The sequence below is a fragment of the Carassius carassius genome, chromosome 18, assembly GCF_963082965.1.
Source record: "Carassius carassius chromosome 18, fCarCar2.1, whole genome shotgun sequence".
Lineage (NCBI taxonomy): Eukaryota > Metazoa > Chordata > Actinopteri > Cypriniformes > Cyprinidae > Carassius > Carassius carassius.
In genome coordinates, this window is record NC_081772.1 from 16,106,217 (window position 1) to 16,125,567 (window position 19,351).

The 19,351-nt window shown below is 36.1% G+C and overlaps 1 protein-coding gene across 4 annotated transcripts in view; it reads left to right on the plus strand.

Annotated features, from left to right (window-relative positions):
- Positions 1-14,876: 14,876 nt before the first annotated feature.
- Positions 14,877-19,351, plus strand: part of LOC132092541 (mast/stem cell growth factor receptor kita-like) — a 28,783-nt gene continuing 24,308 nt past the window's right edge. For all 4 annotated transcript variants that reach the window (XM_059498818.1, XM_059498819.1, XM_059498820.1 and 1 more), the window contains exons 1-2: positions 14,877-15,013; positions 18,899-19,156. In XM_059498818.1, coding sequence (XP_059354801.1) covers positions 14,959-15,013; positions 18,899-19,156 — 313 coding nt within the window. In that variant the 5' untranslated portion in view covers positions 14,877-14,958. The remainder of the gene's footprint in view (positions 15,014-18,898; positions 19,157-19,351) is intronic.

The window sequence follows — 19,351 nt, forward strand, 5'->3', positions numbered from 1 at the left end:
GATTTGTGTTTACTGTTTTGAGAATGTGAGGCATAGTTTCAAGAAATGTGTTTAAGCAATTAAGAATAGACAACCATGTTGCAGTTGTACTTAACTTTTGCTTTCTTGTGTTTATGGTTTTGCATCACAAGTTTATCACAGTTCATAAATTGCATTTTAGTGAGTCAGAAGGTGTTTAGACTTCAGTTTTGCAGAAAAAGTGCATGAGATCTGCAAACAATGTCTAGACTGCATGAACTTATTTAAGGTTTTGCAGAAAGAGTGATTTATTTGACAAATTGGTTAAGGCTATTGAGAATTTGGTTCAGAGAGTTGGATTTGGTGTTTTAGCAAATGTGAAAAACTGTAATAGAAGAGTTAAAAAGAAAAAGTTTTATCACATAATTATCAGTGTCATAAAAAAGTTTTTTTTTTTTTTTTTTTAATAAAAGACCAAATATTATTAAACTTCTGATATGACTACACTATTTTTTCCTAAAGGGAGTATAATTGGTTTAAACATATTTACTTCAAACTATTTTGGATTTCTTTAGGGGTAAAATAATTTTAAAGGGGCCATCAGATATCCATTTTGATATGATTCTTTAGGGACGCATTTTGCTTTCAGCAGATTCTCCAAAATGGCGCTACGGTGATGCGGAGAGACTCAGAGAAGACTAATCGTTGAATAAATAATTATTTTTGTTTTCTTTGCATACAAAAAGTATTCTTGTCGCTTCATAACATTATGGTTGAACCACTGATGGCAGATGGACTATTCTGACGATGTCTTTCATTCTTTTCTGGACCTTGACAGTGTAAGTTACTAGGCAGTCTATAGGACAGTCACAAGCCTCCCGGTTTTCATTCAAAATATGAAAGTGCGCAGGACATGAAAATGATAACAGTGTCGGGCTGAACTAGCGAGAAACACTTGCGTCACACCTGGTGCCACATTGCGGGTGTTTGATAGGGCCCAACTGCATAATAATTTTTTTTTTTTAAAGGGCGCGTTAGTAATACGCGTCTATAGAAGGATGAACAATGCACGTACACTCTGCTTATTACACATTCCTTATTTACTCATTCCTCTCTGGGGAAGCGTTCAGTCTTCGCTCTTGCAAATTCCACCATGGTACGAGCACAAGTGGCTTTTAACCCTCTGGAGTCGATTAACACTGTATTCATTAAACATAATATAGTAATCATAGAAAACAATAACAAATAATCCTTTCACATGCAAGTCTCATTTGTGTGTTTTCAGGGAAAGGAGGAAGGCGTTTAATTCTGAGAGCTTGCAAGTATTCTCAGTACACCACTGAAGTCAGGCCTGTGGCTTCACAAGCCCTGCTGTACAGTAACTGCTCAAACACTGCTCCTTATTGTTGCATTCTGGGACATTGACCTGAGGATCCTCCCATTCTGGTTTTATGTGTGCGTATGTGTGCATGAATATCATGTGAGTTCTCACAGACTAAAGCTGAAGGCAGTGGGGACTATTCTGTAGGACTGTTTGTATGCATGTGCGTGTGTATGCTGTGGTGTGTGTGTGTGTGTGTGTTGTTCATCAGCCACTTTAAAGTCTTTTGTGGTCTGAAATCTGCATTTCTTCAATATATTAGCCATTTTAAAAAGTCAGTGAATCTTCAGTTCTCATTTGATAGTGAATCGTGTGGTATGGTAGCAGTAAGGGTGACCTGATCAAGAATCATTTTAATTTCTTTATGAATTATAGTTAGATTCAGCAGATTAGAGCTGGACAATAATATACTTTTCAAACAGTTGATATTTGCTATATACTGTTGAAATTTGTTATACTATATATCGCTTTATGTGAGTGTATACTGGATGCATGATAAAGTTGGATTTACCTATATATACCACTTTATATTGAGAGCTATACTACACTGAAAAAAAAAATATGTAACAAAAAATAAACAAGCAGTAGAGGTTTGCTATATATGTTTATTTTGCTGCTGCGTATAGTGTTGGATTCCTAGCTCAAGGTCCTTTTCTGATCCCATCTCTCCTTTCTTGTTATTTATGGTCTCTCCTTCACTATCATATCCCAAAAGCATCTAAAATGTCTGAATATGTTCTCTAAATCTAAGGCTTTTTTTTACCCTAATAATTCGATGCACAGTCTTGAACATTATATGCATTTCAGCAAAATTTTATGAACAAATGGATCAAAACTGTTAATGTCCTTTTGAGAGCAAGCTTAAAATTCTCTGGTGGAAGTTGCTCATATTCACTACAAATAGAAACAAATGATTCTGCATGCTAGAGTTGCAGTTGTTTAAACTGCTTAGCATTAGACAGGCAGAGTGGCATCTAAAACGTTGTTACTTTTTATGTTTTTATGCAATGCTAGTGCTTTAGCATCTGCCAATGCTGAGATGAGTTTGCAGTTTGGCTCTGAGGTTCCCTCTGATCCTTCACTACCTCTTTTCTCTCATCCATCTCAGACAAGAAACAAAGTTCTTACTGTGAGATCATCATCCGTTCAGTCTTTCCAAGAAAACTGGGATCTAATCAGGTGAACCTCTTTAAAGTGCCCCTATAATGGGTTATTAAAGGTTAATATTTTGGCTTTGGGAGTCCCCAAAAACAGATTGACATGCATGCAAGGTCAAAAAACACTTTCACTGTCTTATAATATGCATTAATTTTTACCTTATTTGCTCAAGGACTCGGAACGACTTTGTTTAAAGATACATTTTTCCAGACCCCTCCTTTGTCTGACGCTAATGTGCGGTGATTGGTCCGATTAGTCTCATTTCATTTCATCATGCCTGTATTGCCTGATAAAAAGCAGTGTTTGTGAGCGGTGCTGCTTTGTGTACAGCGGTTACCGGGGAAACCGCTATTTTTACTGCTTCAAAAAGAGCACCTAGTGGCAAAGAATGAATTTGCATTTTTATTCAGATCAACGCAAAAAGACTCACAAGTGGACAGGCAATATGCTAATGTTTCATGTTGACGTCAACATGAAATGGCATTGGATTTATTTTAAAAATGACTTATTTCAATGATTCAGAGTTGACTCTTTTTTTTTTTAGATACAATAACTTTATACACGGTGCACTTTCAGATTTAAAACTTTGCAGTATGTTTTCATTCTCTTACACACACTTTCATTCACTTGTTACACACTGCATGAAAGGTAATTTTTCAAAAATCCATAATAGGAGCACTTTAATTTTTACCTCTTTTTGAGGCCCTTTAACTGCTTTGTAAAATATGCAGAGATATTTCAACTTCTTTGAGATGTTGTTTTCTTAAGAAAACTGCTTCGCTTCATATTCCAATTTCCAGTCTGGCTTTATTAAACATGCCTGCCTTCACTAGCCAGATATGCTCAAAATTGGTCACTTCTGCAGTTGCAGAAAGAATCTCGGCCCTGCCAAACAATATTTCTTATGCTTTATGAAGGAGAGTGTTTTTATAGTCTTTTCATATCCATAATTAAATAAGGAGGAAATCTGATTTGCTAATTCATTTTAGCATTGGCCAGTTCAATGTCAAAACATTTGGCATAGACGTTTTGTAATGAGGAAACGTGAGATTTAAACATCTTGTGCATATGTAGCTTGCAGACATGTTTTGAAATGACATCCCTGTCTGACTGAAGCCAGATAAAGAAACTCAGCATGGTGTTGAGAGAACGCCATTTCTCATAAAGATCACCATGACAGTTTTACAACAGAGAAATTGTTTTCTGCACCCCCACATATGGGAACTGACGGGAATGACGATTGTGAAAATAGCAGAGTTTAGTCACATTGGAAAAGAAACACAATCAAAGGAAGCAAGAATTGTGCTATCAGATAATCATGTTTAAATCTGTGCTGGACCATGTTGAGCTAGTTTTGCTAAATTCATGAATCACTGAGCGTGTTGAAAATTATTGGGCTCATCAGCCAGAATGTGTGTGAAAAAGTAATTGATGCACAGCTCACATATTGGCTTTGGTTTTTATTCATGATTATCTGAATAACAGTTTTTCCATTGTTTTCAGTGTGTTTTAACCATAATCCTCACTGAAAACCATGCTAAATCTGTAGAACTGCTGTGACAGCAAGACTGAATCTCTGGATTTGAAAGAAAATCCATTTTCTTCTCTTTAATTTATTGAATAAACATGAGCTCTGTCCATCTGTTCCCGTGGTAATCTGAAAGTGGAGTACCACAGAAGTCTCAATATTTTTGTTATGCATAAATTAAAGCTTTAACTTCAATAAAATTAAACTGTGCAGTTTTTTTTATGATAAATTACTTTCTACTATCATGGCTCAATATTCAAATACTGCCATAAGTAAGCCATTAGTAGGTTGAAAAGTAGCCTGAAAAGGCTTACAATGAGGCTTTTTCAGCACATTATTCATTTAGTTTTTAGCATCCCGACTAGCCTGACACAGCAGCATTATAGCTCAATCTATGGTGTGAGTTTGGGGTGGCACTTTCCTTGCATGCTATTATCTTTGCTTCCCAACTTTATGTGTGTAAAATATATGGCAAATAAGTAGTATATCAAAATACACAGTATTCCTAAAACAGTAGGCAAAAATATATAAATGAATAAATAAATTTAAAAAAAGTTTAAATACCTACAAAAAAATAACAAAAATCTGTTTGTTTTGGAAGCCCATTTCCACCATGGAATAAAAAAAAAACTATATATATATATATATATCAGAGATATAAACTCAGAATTTCAAGTTATATATTCAGAATTCTTTCTTGCATTCTCACAATTCAGTTTATAGCTCGATTTGTTGTTATGTTTTGTTTTGTTTCTGCCATGGAATAATAATTAAAAAAACAATCATTATTTTTGTTTTCCATTTGGTGAGACTTTGACTTTCAAAAGGTCCTATTATATCTTATGTGGCCATGCATGTGTATGGGGTTTGAGTAAATGTTTAACCCTAATAAAGTGGTAGATTTGAAATAGAGTACTTCCTCTTTTGCATTTTGTCTACTGTGTGTGTGTGTGTGTGTGTGTGTGTGTGTGTGTGTGTGTGTGTGTGTGTGTGTGTGTGTGTGTGTGTGCGTGCGTGCGTGCGTGCGTGCGTGTGTGTGTGTGTGTGTGTGTGTGTGAAAGAGAGAGAGACAGAGAGAGAGAGAGGCCGAGAGAAGGAGGAAGAAAAAGAAAAAAGTATGAGGTGAGGTAAACAGAATTAAAAAGGTTGAATAATTGAACAACTATCTCTCCAACCTGATTAATTGTTCCTAAGTATCATCCTTCTTTGCATTTCTTCCTGTGTATAAAACAAAGCTCTTTCAAAAGTTCTTTGGTGACTGAAAGATACAAAGCTAATGTGGGGGTGGGGGGGTAGAAGATACAGCACTCGCTGTTCTGTCATCATGATATGATGCACAAGTAATCATGAAAGACTGTCATCAACACCCCTGCTGATATTCATTTAAATACGACTGTGAGAGAGGATGGTAAATCGATGCACTGATGAGCTAGAAGCTCTTAACCGATTGACCCCCAGCAGCTCTTTTCACATTTAGACTCCCTTATTGTTTGAGACGTATAATGGCATTATTCATCAAAGTTGGGCTTGTGATAAAACCACCATATCACTGCATTAAATTCAGATCTGGTCGTCTTTGTAGCCTTCAAAACACTGTAGAAGTTAGATTCTGTTCATCTGCAGACTACAAAAAAGGGAAATTTTCTTTTCTTTTAGGCTGCAACACAATTCAGTTTATTAGCATTGATTAGTTGATTGCATTAGGCATTATTAAATAATAATAAATGATTGGTAATATGTATTTTTAACAAGTTTTATTAAATTAAATTGAACAAATATACACTATCAACGAACCATTTTGAATAACCTAGATTACCTAATGAATTAACTGCAAATTAAACTTCAATGTAAAGTGTTACCGACTTAAAATAAATGAAATGAAATATCATATGGATTATATAAGCAACCTATTTTACTTAAATAATTAAACATATTTTAGAGCGAAACATAATATTAAGCTTGAGAATATAGGGAGGGTATTGATTTTTCCATTGGGATTTTATTGGATCATGAAAAGTGAGAAGGGTCTGTGGGTAAAGTGGGCATTACATTCCAGAATGGAGCCTGAATGTAAGTTTGCTAAAAAAATAAAATAAAATACATATATAAAAGTTGAAGTTTGGCTACTGGTTAACAATAGCTCAGTAGTGTTTCTGTAGATTTATTGTTAGTGCATGTTGCTTTGGTAGTGGGTTTGAAACCCAGGGAATGCATAAACTAATATAATGTTCATAGGTCTGTGGAAAAAGTTTCAGAGGAAGAACAAGATTCTGAACCTAAAGAATAGCTCTGAAAAAACTATTCTATGTTGACTTTATTTAAAGGCAGGTTCCCTATCAAACGCTACTCAAGAAAGGTGTTAAAATTTTATATAATATCTGCAGCAGCTTGTCACACCTCTGAAAAAGAAAATAATAATAGACTGATTTCTTAGTAAGATTTCTTGTTCTTTATTGATATTTGACCAAACAGCATTCTGTGTTCACACTTAAAGGTTGTGAAGTTTGATCTCAACACAAGTGACCTAATAATGGGACTTTAGTGAATGCTATTGACACCTTTTCCAATACAGAGGTATGTGCATGTGAAACTAAACTTCCTCTCTCTAACGGCAGGCCTGACATGTTAACTGCCCTCATCAGGGACATGGTGACAGCTTTACAATCACCAAAATAAACACAAAAGTGTATCGTACAGGCTAGCAAAAGATATAAAATTGAAGGAAGTGCAAGCTCCAAACAAATTATGCTTCACATTACCAGTGAGCATTCTTGGAAACAGATGTCTCTGTTATTGTTGTGGTTCCTCATCTAATATAAACTTTTGAATAAACCACTTGCATACAGGTACTGTATAATATTCTTACAGTAAACAATTGCCAATTTCATATTAGATTATAAAAACAGTAAGTGAAAACTCTGTAAAGTTTCTGTCGTGCTGTGCACAGAGAAGTGTTGACCTTAAAGTCAGAAAAAAGAAATGTAATATGTTTATTTTTCTTACCCCAAACTATATAACCTATATTATGACATTTTGCTTTTCAGGTAAATGTTTCTTGATTTAAGAACGCTTAAATGTTTGTACTGGAAAACGACAAATAAATACTGAGTAAGAAAATCACTTTTGCAGTAATTGATTTTCAAATACCAACAAACGTTCGGTTATGACACTTATGGGTTGTCATGTGCAAAATTATACTAAATTATATAATATTTTTTTTATAAATTACATTTTTGGTCTTTGAAGGACTGGTTAAAAACTACATTTGCTCCTCCATCCCGGATACTTTGGACCCTCCTCAGTTTGCTTATCGCCCCAATAGATCCACCGAGGATGCTATCTCTCACATCATGCACTCTTCTCTCACGCACATTGACAGCAATAACAGGAATTATGTAAGGCTGCTATTTATCGACTATAGCTCAGCTTTCAATTCTATAGTCCACATAAAGCTTGAATTCTTCACTCTGCAACTGGATTCAAGACTTCCTCACTGGCAGACCTCAAGTGGGGAAAGTAGGCCAGTACACCTCCAACTCCATCACCCTGAATGTAGGAGCCCCACAGGACTGTGTCCTGAGTCCCCTGCTCTACTCTCTCTACACACATGACTGCGTGTCTTCCCACAGCTCCACATCTATAATCAAATTTGCTGATGATACTGTGGTTCTGGGCCTCATTCACAACAAAAATGAGACCGCATACTTGGATGAGGTAGAGAAACTAACATCATGGTGTCAGGACAATTGTCTCTCTCTGAATGTGAGCAAAACTAAAGAGCTGATTGTTGACTTCAGAAAAAGACAACGGCAGCCTTACTCTCCTCTTATGATTAGCAGGACCCCTGTGGAGAGGGTGACCAGCTTCAAGTACCTTGGTGTAAACATCTCAGAGGACTGACTTGGACTACCCACATTCAAACACATGTTAATAAAGCCAGGCAAAGATTGTACCATCTGCGACAGCTGAGGAAATTCAGGGTCTTACCAGCAATCCTGAAAACTTTATATTCAGGGGCCATAGAAAGTGTATTGACTCAGCCTATCTCAGTGTGGTATGGGAACAGCTCCAGTCAAAACTGCAAAGGACATCTACCTCAAACGCTGCAAAAGCAGAGCTGTTAAAATCATCAAGGACTCCATCCACCCCAGTAACCTTCTTTTTACTTTGCTGTCATCTGGTAAGCGCTTCTGTAGCCTGATGGCAAAAACCGAGAGACTTAGGAGGAGTTTCTTCAGCCAGGCCATCAGGCTCCTAAACTTAAAACCAGCCTCTTAACATCTACATGTCTCCACTTAATATTCACTTAATCAGTAAGATATTCATCATTCTCTACCTCACATTGACATACTGACAGTGTCAACCTGTTTGCACGTTTGCCTCTTGTACATTCCTGTGTATCTTAATATTTAAGACTAGAGTGTACTTTCATGCACATTATTTTCTATTCTATATTTAATTCTACAGTACACATATTTTTTTATATTTTATTCTTATATTTTTATTGTTTACTTTCATTTCATTCTTTCATAGCTATATTTATGTATATTTTCATCTGTGTTGTATTCTTTAATAATAGCACTGTCCATGGAGCGGACCCGACTCACATTTCATTGCTGGTTATACTGTACATGCTCTATATAAATGTGTATGTGATGAATAAAAAATCTTGAATCTTGAATTTTGTAATATGGTGTGTAATCTTTAACCTACATGCATGACAGTGAAATGCATTTCATGGTTACAGAAAGAGAAGCATAGAGTTATTGAGTTAAGTTGAAAATGAAATGTGTAGAAATTCACATTTTGTTTTGTTGGTTATAATCATTAAAATCTTGTTAGTTTTTCTGTACAGTAGTCTGCTAAATCTTAAGCTTGTTTAAATAGATGTGTAAACCACAGCAAGCCTTTTTTTTCTCAAAGAAAATTTTGAAAATGTCACACAAAATTCTTCTATGTAAGTAACAGCAACTAAAAATACATGTCAGCACCACCCCTGGCTTACCCTGTTTGACTTTCTTTTCTTATTTGCCATTTATTTTGTATGATGAGAAAAGAGAGGGAAGCACAAATATCTTAACACCCATATTTGGGCAGAGGGTGTGAACAATGAGGAGTCTTCATGCCTTCTGCCTTGTGGACAGGAGCAGGCAGGAGGCTTGCCCCGAGGAAAATCTTCACTATATCACATGTGCCGGGCTGAACCCTAAAGAAGCTCTGGAAGTCTGGTCCTTCATTTTGGACTGGCTTGGAAATGGTGATAGCATTCAAACAAAATATTGAGCTTATATATGGGGTTGTCATGATATCTTTATCTCTTCCTAATCTTTCTTCCCTGTCCTTTAAAAACTGTTTGTTAAAGCACAGAGTATGTGATGGATTCTATTTCTATACGGTATGAGAGATACTGTATGTGAATGTGACAGTCTACCAAAGATCTTACAGCATTCCATCAACTGGAAAGATAGCACAAAGAGACAACACACACACACACACTCTTCTTGAGTTCACAAACACATCTGCTTCTTAGTCATGCGTCATTTGATAGGGAGCTATTAGCTAATATAAAAATAGTTTTCTTTCTGTACTTTGCCTGCGGACAAGCATGGTGTGGGGTGGCTCCGTAAACACATACAGAGGGGCCTCTGTCTGAGACTGCTGGTGTGTGAATGTATGAGGCGAATTGTCGCTTACAGGGAGCTGAACAACCTCAATTTTAAATTTGGTCACATTGGACAAAGAAGCTGTATATTAAATGTTTTATTGCACTCACTTGTTATGCCACTTAAATGTTGTGTTAAATGGATCTTAAAGGATGGCGCCGTATATCATGAAACATTATCTGCAATGTATGCAAGTGCACCTGAAGGCCTAATATTGATATGATAGATCACTGTTACCTATACAGAAGAAATACTTCCCCTGGGTTGTACATGTTGTACTGAGTGTGATTATTGTAAGTAATTTGAGGAGAGTTTGGGTGGTGGATCAATGAAAGATGGTGATATGAGTGAATGTTTATGGGACTTTCTGGGGAGGTTAATAGTTTGAAGTGATCTGATTTAATTTAGATGGAGATCATGTTCCATTTGAGGCTAACCAACTGACCCCATTTATTGGCTATGCGTGTGAGAGAGAGACATGAAGTGAGACCTGCGCTGTTGGAACTATTAGAGGTGGTTATCCTTTAATTAATTAAATATGGTTAATAATATGCCTACATACAACTGGAATAAATATTATGAAAACAAAAAAATCTTTAGAAAGCTATAGAGAATGTAACATTCTGATCAGTTAGTGTGTTAATGCAGCAATAATACATTGATTAAAAGGAAAAATAACAGACAAGAGTGGCTTCTTTTATACAACTGTGGCAACAACACCATAATTAAACGAACCAATGTTCATATTATGAAGTTAATTTATTAGTAAATATGCTTCTGCCAAGTAAAGTACAGACCTTATAGTCAGGTTAGTTGCCATATTTAAATTATCTTAAAGACTGTGTATTTTAAATGGCACGCTAATTTTGACAAAACTGTTTTATTGAGTTTTTGCCTATGAAATTATTTGTAAAGACATTTCATCAGCTGAACAAACAGTACAATCCATTGCACTTCACAGCCTTGTTATCATTCCGGTCAAAAATTAAATATGGCTCTACCCTGACTAAGATCTCAAGTAGCCTACTGGTTTTACACTGGTTTTGGACACGGCTCGTCCACTTGGAATTTTGCATAGCAGGACAATTACAGGAAAGACATGCACAAAATGCATGATTGAACATACAAATAATAATAATAATATATATATATAAACCTGTTTAGAGTGGGGATAAATGAAAGAGATCTGCAATGACGTCATAATCATGTTGCATTGTGGTCTATGCAGCTGCCTGAAGTGTGCATATGAAGCTGACTCGTTGCCTCTGTCAAAATCGAGAAGTCGAGGTTCTGTCCATATAAACTTCTCTCGTCCACTTTGCGAAATGGAACGCACTTCAAAATGGCAGCGGTGTGTTCATAATTAAGATAATACATTAAAATAATATGGTAAGACACTCCAGTTTTCAATATGAAGCAGGAAAATTAACTGTTTTGTACATCTAAAAATAGCTGGACATGGTTGAGACCAGAAGCTAGACCCATAGAATTTACAAATGGCCTAATTTTTATGGCAAGAAAAAGGTGGATAGGAAGCGCGCTGCGGTTGTCCATCCCACACAGAAATACTTGTCATACATCCAGCTCGTTTTTTTGTTTCTTGTGCTCACATAGGAATTTTCTTGCAAGTATGCAAAGCTTTATTTATTTTATTAATACTAAAATATTCTTATTCAATTGCTTGTGCCTGCCTATCTGTGCCAACCCGCAAATCATAGGTGTTATTTTTCTGCAGATATCTCTTTATGGGCACCATAGAATTTTATTCAACTATCAATTTGTATTTTGATGTGCATAATATTTGTCTAATAATGTTGATAATCAATTAAGGTTGCTTTGACATTGAAAGCATACTTGTAGAGCTATTAAGACCCTTGAAATTGCTGAGAGAGATGGAGAGGAAGATAAATACTGTATTCACTTTTTAAGTGCACCTCTCTGCAGACTTTTCACATAATACATCTTGCAGGTCAAAAAGAACTGTTTTTGCAACAAATACAGATACTGATCTGACTTTTGAAAAAGGTGCTCTTTAACCTTGCTGTAGGCTATGTTAGTTCCCTTCAAACAGAAGTGTTCTCTTGACTAAAATTTTTGGAGTTTTCCAAAAACAGCCAGAGAAAGCAAAGCTGCAGATCATCGACTGAGGTTCAGATTATTTTTTTCACATCTGAGATGAAGCTGATCAATTGCCTTTGAGGCAATGATTTGAAGAACTTCCTAGAACTATTTCTTTTATTAGAAAAAAAAAAGTTTACTGCTTTGATAAAAGTGGTATTGGCAAACAATTAGAACAAAAAAAAACAAAAAAAAAAGTGTTACTGAAAAATTTCAAGGGGATATTTAATCCAGACACTCTGTTATCACATATTCCCCCTCGTGCTTCAAAATGTGCAAGACTTAATAATGAATGCCACTCTATTCCGTAAGTGTTTGGTGACCACTGCTGTCAATTTTCAGAAAATAATAACTTAACTTTTAGTCTGTTCTTCACACAAAATACTTGTATGACTTGAAATGTAGTATACAAGTTGTATGGTTCACTTTTGAAATCTTTATGATGCTTTTTTGTCTTGCTGTTTTCTTTCATATAGAAAAGAGCTTTTTTTATTTAATTAAATATCTCATTTTGTATTTCTTATAGCTACTATAGCAGACATCTGTTCAAATGCAAAGCATTTCACAAAATATGATAACATTATGGACACAGGCAAATTCATTCTCCCATCATGTTTACCTTTACCCCTCAAGCCCCAGGATGGTTTTCCTGTCATTTGTCTTAAAGTTCAACACAGCAGTCGTTCAACAAGCAAATACAGTCACTGTGTTCATGGGAAGTATATTAATCAGGGAGCCCAGGAGCTTAAAGTCATCTCATGAGGTTTGACAACCATGACCAGGCACAAGCCAAGGGCCTCTTGGATGCCAGAAGATCCTGAAAGATATGTTGTATTAAGAATGCCTGCAGCATCTAACCCACTTTCTTCATTGTGTATTCAGTCAAAACTTTAAAACAAGTAACTGCAACCTGGGAATGACCATGTGAATTCTCCAAAATAATTGCTTTGCTTAATGCTTGCTTTGTTTGACACAGCACAATACACCTTAATTTGAACTGCCATTATTCATCCTTCATGTTCATGAAGGATGAACATGAAGAAACTTTAGCGAGATATTGTTGGTTCATTTTACAGTCCAGAGCTTTAACTTTTCTACTCTACCACGTGTTAAAGTTGATTTTAAATGACTAATAAAAGAGTAAAGTGATTAGCAGTTTAATAAAAGATAAATAAACAAATGTAGGGAAAGGCAAAGGGAGTTCAAGGAAACATTTATTTAGCTTTGCACATGGCCTTAGATTCATGTGGTTTTTCTATAAGAGGAAGAAAGGTAAATATTATGGTTTCAATAAAGCTGGGTGGCTGTAGTTTAGTATGGAGTAACTATACCCATGTGCAAACAGCCTGGGGTTGTTACCTTAACTTGGGTTGTTCATAATGAAAATGTTAGAGAACATAGTGTTGTGGTATCTATTCCAACGGTCAACCAAATTTAAATGTAAAGGGATTTAGTCGACCAACTATGGAAATATTTTAAATTATAATGGGATTTAAGTTGTGTTATTAGCAAGTTTTATTGGGTCTTTGTAGTCACAGAATGTGTAAGGATTCTGGTTACTAGGTTATTTCCTTATTGCTAGTAAATAGTTAGTGTATTTTTTTTTTCTCACAAAGTCTGGCCTTTTTCCAGTATGTCCTACACAAGACCTCTGAACTTTATAAAGTATTATATAATATATCGCTATCAAAGTGCAATATTTTTGATTGCACATTTGTTCTTGCATTACAGCTGAAACAAACTTCTTTTAACTTTATTCTGTCCATTTTGCCATTTAATCTGTTTGTTTGTGTCATATAATTTATTGATTTCAATGTTTAGCATATTTCCTGTCAATCCTTAGTTTAAAAGATTTTGTCATATGACCTGTTTTTATATTTTTTTCTTCTGTTATTGGTGCAATCCTCTTTTGAGAATAATTCAAAGTCAATATATTTTACTTACCTAACACTTTTACTGGCCTTATTGAACTTGTTCAGCAGTTTTATTTCAAATTTGACAATTCAGTATTGAATTTCAAAGAAAACAATGAATGTGTTCATCTCCGAGCCTGGAATGATGACAAATCACAAGATGATAAGAACAAATGGGAATACAGAAAAGATAACTAGATCATTGAGAAATAGGATGAAATGATGGGTGAAAAGGGGGTCAGATATGTCACAGCGATCATTAAGTCTTGGGTCATATGTTAGAAAGACAAGAAAGCTCATGTTGGCTTTATTAAAGCATCTAAGACAAGATGAGCAATAATGAAAGCATACAAGAACAATTCTGTTTTTTTAGAAAGCCAATACAAATATTGTTCACAATGAAGGATCTCCTATCAGGAGAACAGATTAGTAGAGATATAAAGCATCTCACGGATATTAATGACAAACAAATGCATAAAAGAATGATCATATCCACTTGTTCAGTTGTGTCTCCTTTCTTTCGTTCTCAGGCAAAGTAGTAAGACCGCACAGATGAGACTCATCTTGCTGCTTCCAAAACTAATAAACACCACAATATGTTTGTCACGTGTATGATAACAGTTAAATAAATCAATGTGTTTTAGGAAAAGAAATTAAAAGACATGCAAGCCTCTCTAACTGAGTCATCACCTCATGCTATAAACATTACTGCTTTTCTCAGATAAGATAATGCTTAATTTTTTTTTTTTTTTTTTTTTTTGTAAATTGCTTGTTAGAATCTCTTTTTCTATCCAGCTGGAAAACACAACTGGGATTTTTTGGCTCTAATAACATTACATGCAAGGCTGTGAAAACTGAAATGTTTTTGTTAGGGATTTACCATTGCCAGATCAGCCTTGTAAGAAGCAGCTTTTATTGAATTTGAAGGCCACTGATAAATCGGTTAGATAACCGCTTTCCATATAGCCATATTTATCATAATATAGTTTCTTCTGACAAGCCACGTGTCACCCTGTGGCACCCTTAACCTCCTTTGTGCGTCTCAGGTATGACTAGCGCTATCACTGTTGATGTTGCCTCCCTGTCCCCGCCCATCTTTCCGCATGACCCGCGCGCAGAGTACAAGGTAGAAAACAACACTGGCCCTTTAAGACAGGAGTGATCGCTCCGCTGGCGAACGTTCCGCGGTATTAGACCTCCAAGACTACCAACACACATGAGCTAGATGGAATTATAACAATGGAATATCATTGCGTTCTGTTTACTGTTCTGTTGCAGTTAATCGTCCAACCAGGTAGGGCGATTATTATCATGGGTCATTTTATGGTCTCACTTTGCTTAGAAGAAAGAAAGTTGTTCATTAAGGAGTAGGGATGTAGGTACTGCACTTGCTCTATAGATAAATAAGTAGGCTATAGATAGATAAGTAGTGTGGCTGTTTAATTATTATTTATTAGGCTACTAAAAACAAGACGGATTGCCTTCAGAGAATAATGTAGGCTACCTGTTGCTTCTTACTTTTAACTAATCTAGATTCATGTAGGCTCTTTATAGAAGCATGATTTTGCCTGGTAACACTGGACTGCTCCATGCGTGTTCTCTTATTCTTCCACATAATGAAGCCCTCCATAAGGAGCTTTAGCACCTCGGGGCGCGTTCTGTCAGTTCAGAACTCCACGAGTTTCTGAAAATTAAGCATCCTAATGCACCAACATTTCCACTGATAGTCCCAGTGAATCATATCCTCTTCACTTACACTGTGGAGACCCACACCGGCAATTTAAGGGGTTACAGGAACCGATCATTGAAACAAGATATCGATTCGGAGAGCTGCAGGTGAGAATGTGAAGTAAAGCCGATCCTCGCGCGCTGCACTCAATTATTTATCACTCGGGAACGCGCGTACCTGTCTCGGCAACAAGTGTAGGAATAGGAGGAAGCCTGCTTTTTTTTAGCTATAGCTATTTTTAGTAAGAGACGTGAAGGTGGATGGTTAATAAACACGCTGATTAACTTTATAGGCTACTGTTCGGATATAATGGGGAGTTGGGGGTCGACCCCTCCGTTTGAACCTCCCCCCAAAATGTTTCGAAAAATTTTTTTCGTGTCATACGGAATATAGGATACTCAACATGTTTAGCTGCGCATATTACTGCTAAAGCAACTTGTTTAAGTATCCAGAAAAGTAGCTATCACATTTTCAGCCGCAGCGCGTTCATTGAGGAGCTTGAGTGCTGGGCTAGATTAAGCACGTCACGCATAGCCTATATTAGCTACGAAAATGTTTTGGAAGTCTGTGGGTTTTGCGCGCTAAACAAATTGAGCTCCATGGAACATCCTATAAAATTTCTCAGAGATATAAGTGTATTGAGATTATCTGTAAGGTTAAACTTTGTTGGAACAGGCAGTTTTTTTATTATTATAATTATCCTATCAGCATAGACAGTTAGGGTTTATGTAAACGATCGGCAATTCCATGTAATTTCCTAAAAGCCAGGGAAGTTGGTTTGCATGCTGTAACCTGACCTTGGTGGGGATTTTTTTTTTTCTGCGCTTGTTGGCACCTCATGGACGTAGCCTATCAAATGGTCTTTTGCAGTGCTCAGATTATGGATGTTCTGAAAGATGCGGGGCGAGTCATTAGCTGGACTGCATCTGTTAACTAACCATTACCATGTGCTCAGATATTTATCCTTTTGTAACTCGTCCTTGGAAACAAAGATATCACTTGTCTTATAGTTTCATTTGCCAAAATAAAGATGTTTATTATATGGTAAATGTAAGTTTCCCAAAAGGATCATAGCTTTCCCTTTTTGGGGGAAAAATCTGTTGTCTTCCATCATTTAAATTCCACGCATGTCATTGTGTTTGGGGAATATGGGGTTAGCCTGAAGAAACTTGATAACCCAGGACTTTTGTAGAAACTTTTCAAAGATCAGGTTAAGGCTTAGCGTGGGCAATCCTGAACACATGCAGCTTTGGTGTTTTCGGCGTGAATCTGACTTTGCAACGCCAGAGGGCTTCAGTGCTCGAGTGACTATTTTGCATCGGGTTCCTTCTAACACATAATGCTTCGGGCTTTCAAATAACAGCCGTGAGAAATTCGTTTACATAGTTAATATTCAAGAGCTTTGATATGCACAGTCAGAATTATCGTAATTATGCCCAGAAGTCAGTTTTCTGTTGGTGTATGAGAGTATCTATCTATCTATCTATCTATCTATCTATCTATCTATCTATCTATCTATCTATCTATCTATCTATCTAAACTGGAGAAAAAGTAATTTGGGGAAAACAGGCTGCGTCCTATCATCTTATCATTTGCTTATAGTGAGCACTTACATCACCTCTGTTCAACAACTCATAATGTTGTCGTAATGGTGCAATTTAGATAAAAGCTCCCTCTATGTGGTTTAAATATTTACAAGAGAAACCATGAGGTGGAATAGAAGCCAGTGCCCCCAACCGCTGTCTATCACATTCTCAGAAACTAAAAAAAATAAATAAAAATAAAAATAAACCTTCTAATCTTCTAATCTCAGTAGTAATAGAAGAAAATGTCATATTTGTTTTATTGAACACATTTTGAAGACATTACCATTCACAAATTATCCCTTTTTAAAAGATTTTCCTTTACATTTAAGTTGTTCCCAACTCTCAGTGTTAACTTAAAATGCCCCTATTATGGATTTTTGAAAATTACCTTTCATGCAGTGTGTAACACAGCTGTAAGTGAATGAAAACATATTGAAAAGTTTTACATTTGAGAGTGCACTGTGTATAAAGCTATTGTCTCTCAAAAAAAGAGTCCTGAATCATTGAAAGAGTCATTTTTACGTGTATTTTTTTCGCGATGGTCTGAATGAAAATGCAAATTCATTCTTTGCCACTAGGTGCCGCTTTTGAAGTGGTAAAAACAGCTGTTTCCCCAGTAACCGCTGTACACAAAGCAGCACTGCGCTCACTAACACTGCTTTTTATCAGGCATTACAAGCATGTTGAAATTAAAATGATACTAATCGGACCAATTACGGCAGATTAGCGTAATGCAAAGGAGGGGTTTGGAAAAATTAATCATTAAACGAATTGCTTGGGAGTCGTTAAGCAAATAAGGTAAAAAAATAAATGTATATTATAAGACGATGAAAGTGTTTTTTAAACTTGCATGCATGTCAGCCTGTTGTTGGGGATTACCAAAGCCAAAATATGAACTTTCCATAACCCATAATAGGGGCACTTTAAGGGCCATGATTGCCTCAATCCATCAAAACCAGCTGCAGAAAGCAATGACATCTAAAAACTGTATTTACCAGTCACTAGAAACCAGGAGTGGACATGATTGCTACTACATAATCTTTAAATATCCATGCAATTCTTTACCTGCCAATCAGGTGTTTACTTGTCCTTTTGCCCTTTGCTCACTGTTTGCTCTCCCTCCTTTTATTTTTAATATTTTAAAATATAATATCTAGAATTAACACACACATAAATAAATTGTATAATTGTCTATAAATTGTAGATAAAATAATTTATATCATTAGCTGAAGTTTTAGCATCATGCTACATACATTTTGTCAGTTGGATAATTTTTCACTTTTTATTTCTTATTTTCACCATTCTTCCAGTCATGTGGGGAGGGGGACAATGAATGTTCTTTTGTTAGATTAAAACTCCCATCTGTTGCCTTTAAGGGTTGTAGCTGTATAAGGCAATGCAGAACTTTGCATGGAGAATGATGATATAATTAAATCTAGAATCTTACACAACTGAGAAGGGTCAATAAATCTTAAGAGCTTTGTCTGCGCTTTTGCCATTTCTAGAAAAACTGATATTAGAGGAACTTGGAAGACTTATTTTTTGGGGATTTGTTGAGTTGTGAAACTATTTCACAGTCTTAACTGTCATTTGTGCAACCTGAGAGGGCTTTGATATGTTTGTGTGTGTGTTTAAAAATATGCATATGCTTGATATATTCTGTATATCAAGTCAAATGCATTTGACAAAATGCAGTGCAGACTGCAGATGTACAGTACCATCTTTACATTGACTCTCACATTTACATTTTATATAAAATAGGTCACATTTACCCTTAATAATCTTTTCTCTTGTATGCTTATCAAATGTTAAAAATTTTTATCTTCCACTTGTGCACCATGTTCACTTACTTGTTTCCTCTCAGCCAGGTCCAGGCCCGCTATCACCCCAGAAGGACCCCAGCTCACAGTACCACTGAACAGCGACTTCAGCTTGCATTGCCAGAGTGACAGTTCAGTGCGCTGGTTGCGAGAAGACCGTCCCACACGGATCCTTAAGGAACAAAGACAGGGTCAAGTGACAGTTCTTAAAGTGAACAAAGCAGGCCCACAACACATGGGCAAATATTCATGCCGTGAAGAGGCATCTGGTGAAAAGAGCTCCATCTATGTGTATGTAAAAGGTAAGTGAGCCTTTTGCATTCGTGAGTCAGGATTTTAAATGCATGTAATAAATTGTCTGGGTTGAATTATATGTCTGTAGGGCAGTATTTAAAAAATCTTTAACCCTCCTTTGTGTCTTAGTGTTTATCTTGTATGCATGTGAGTGCAGCTTAAGTATATTATATATGTGCTAGTTTTGTACAAGCTCAGTAGCA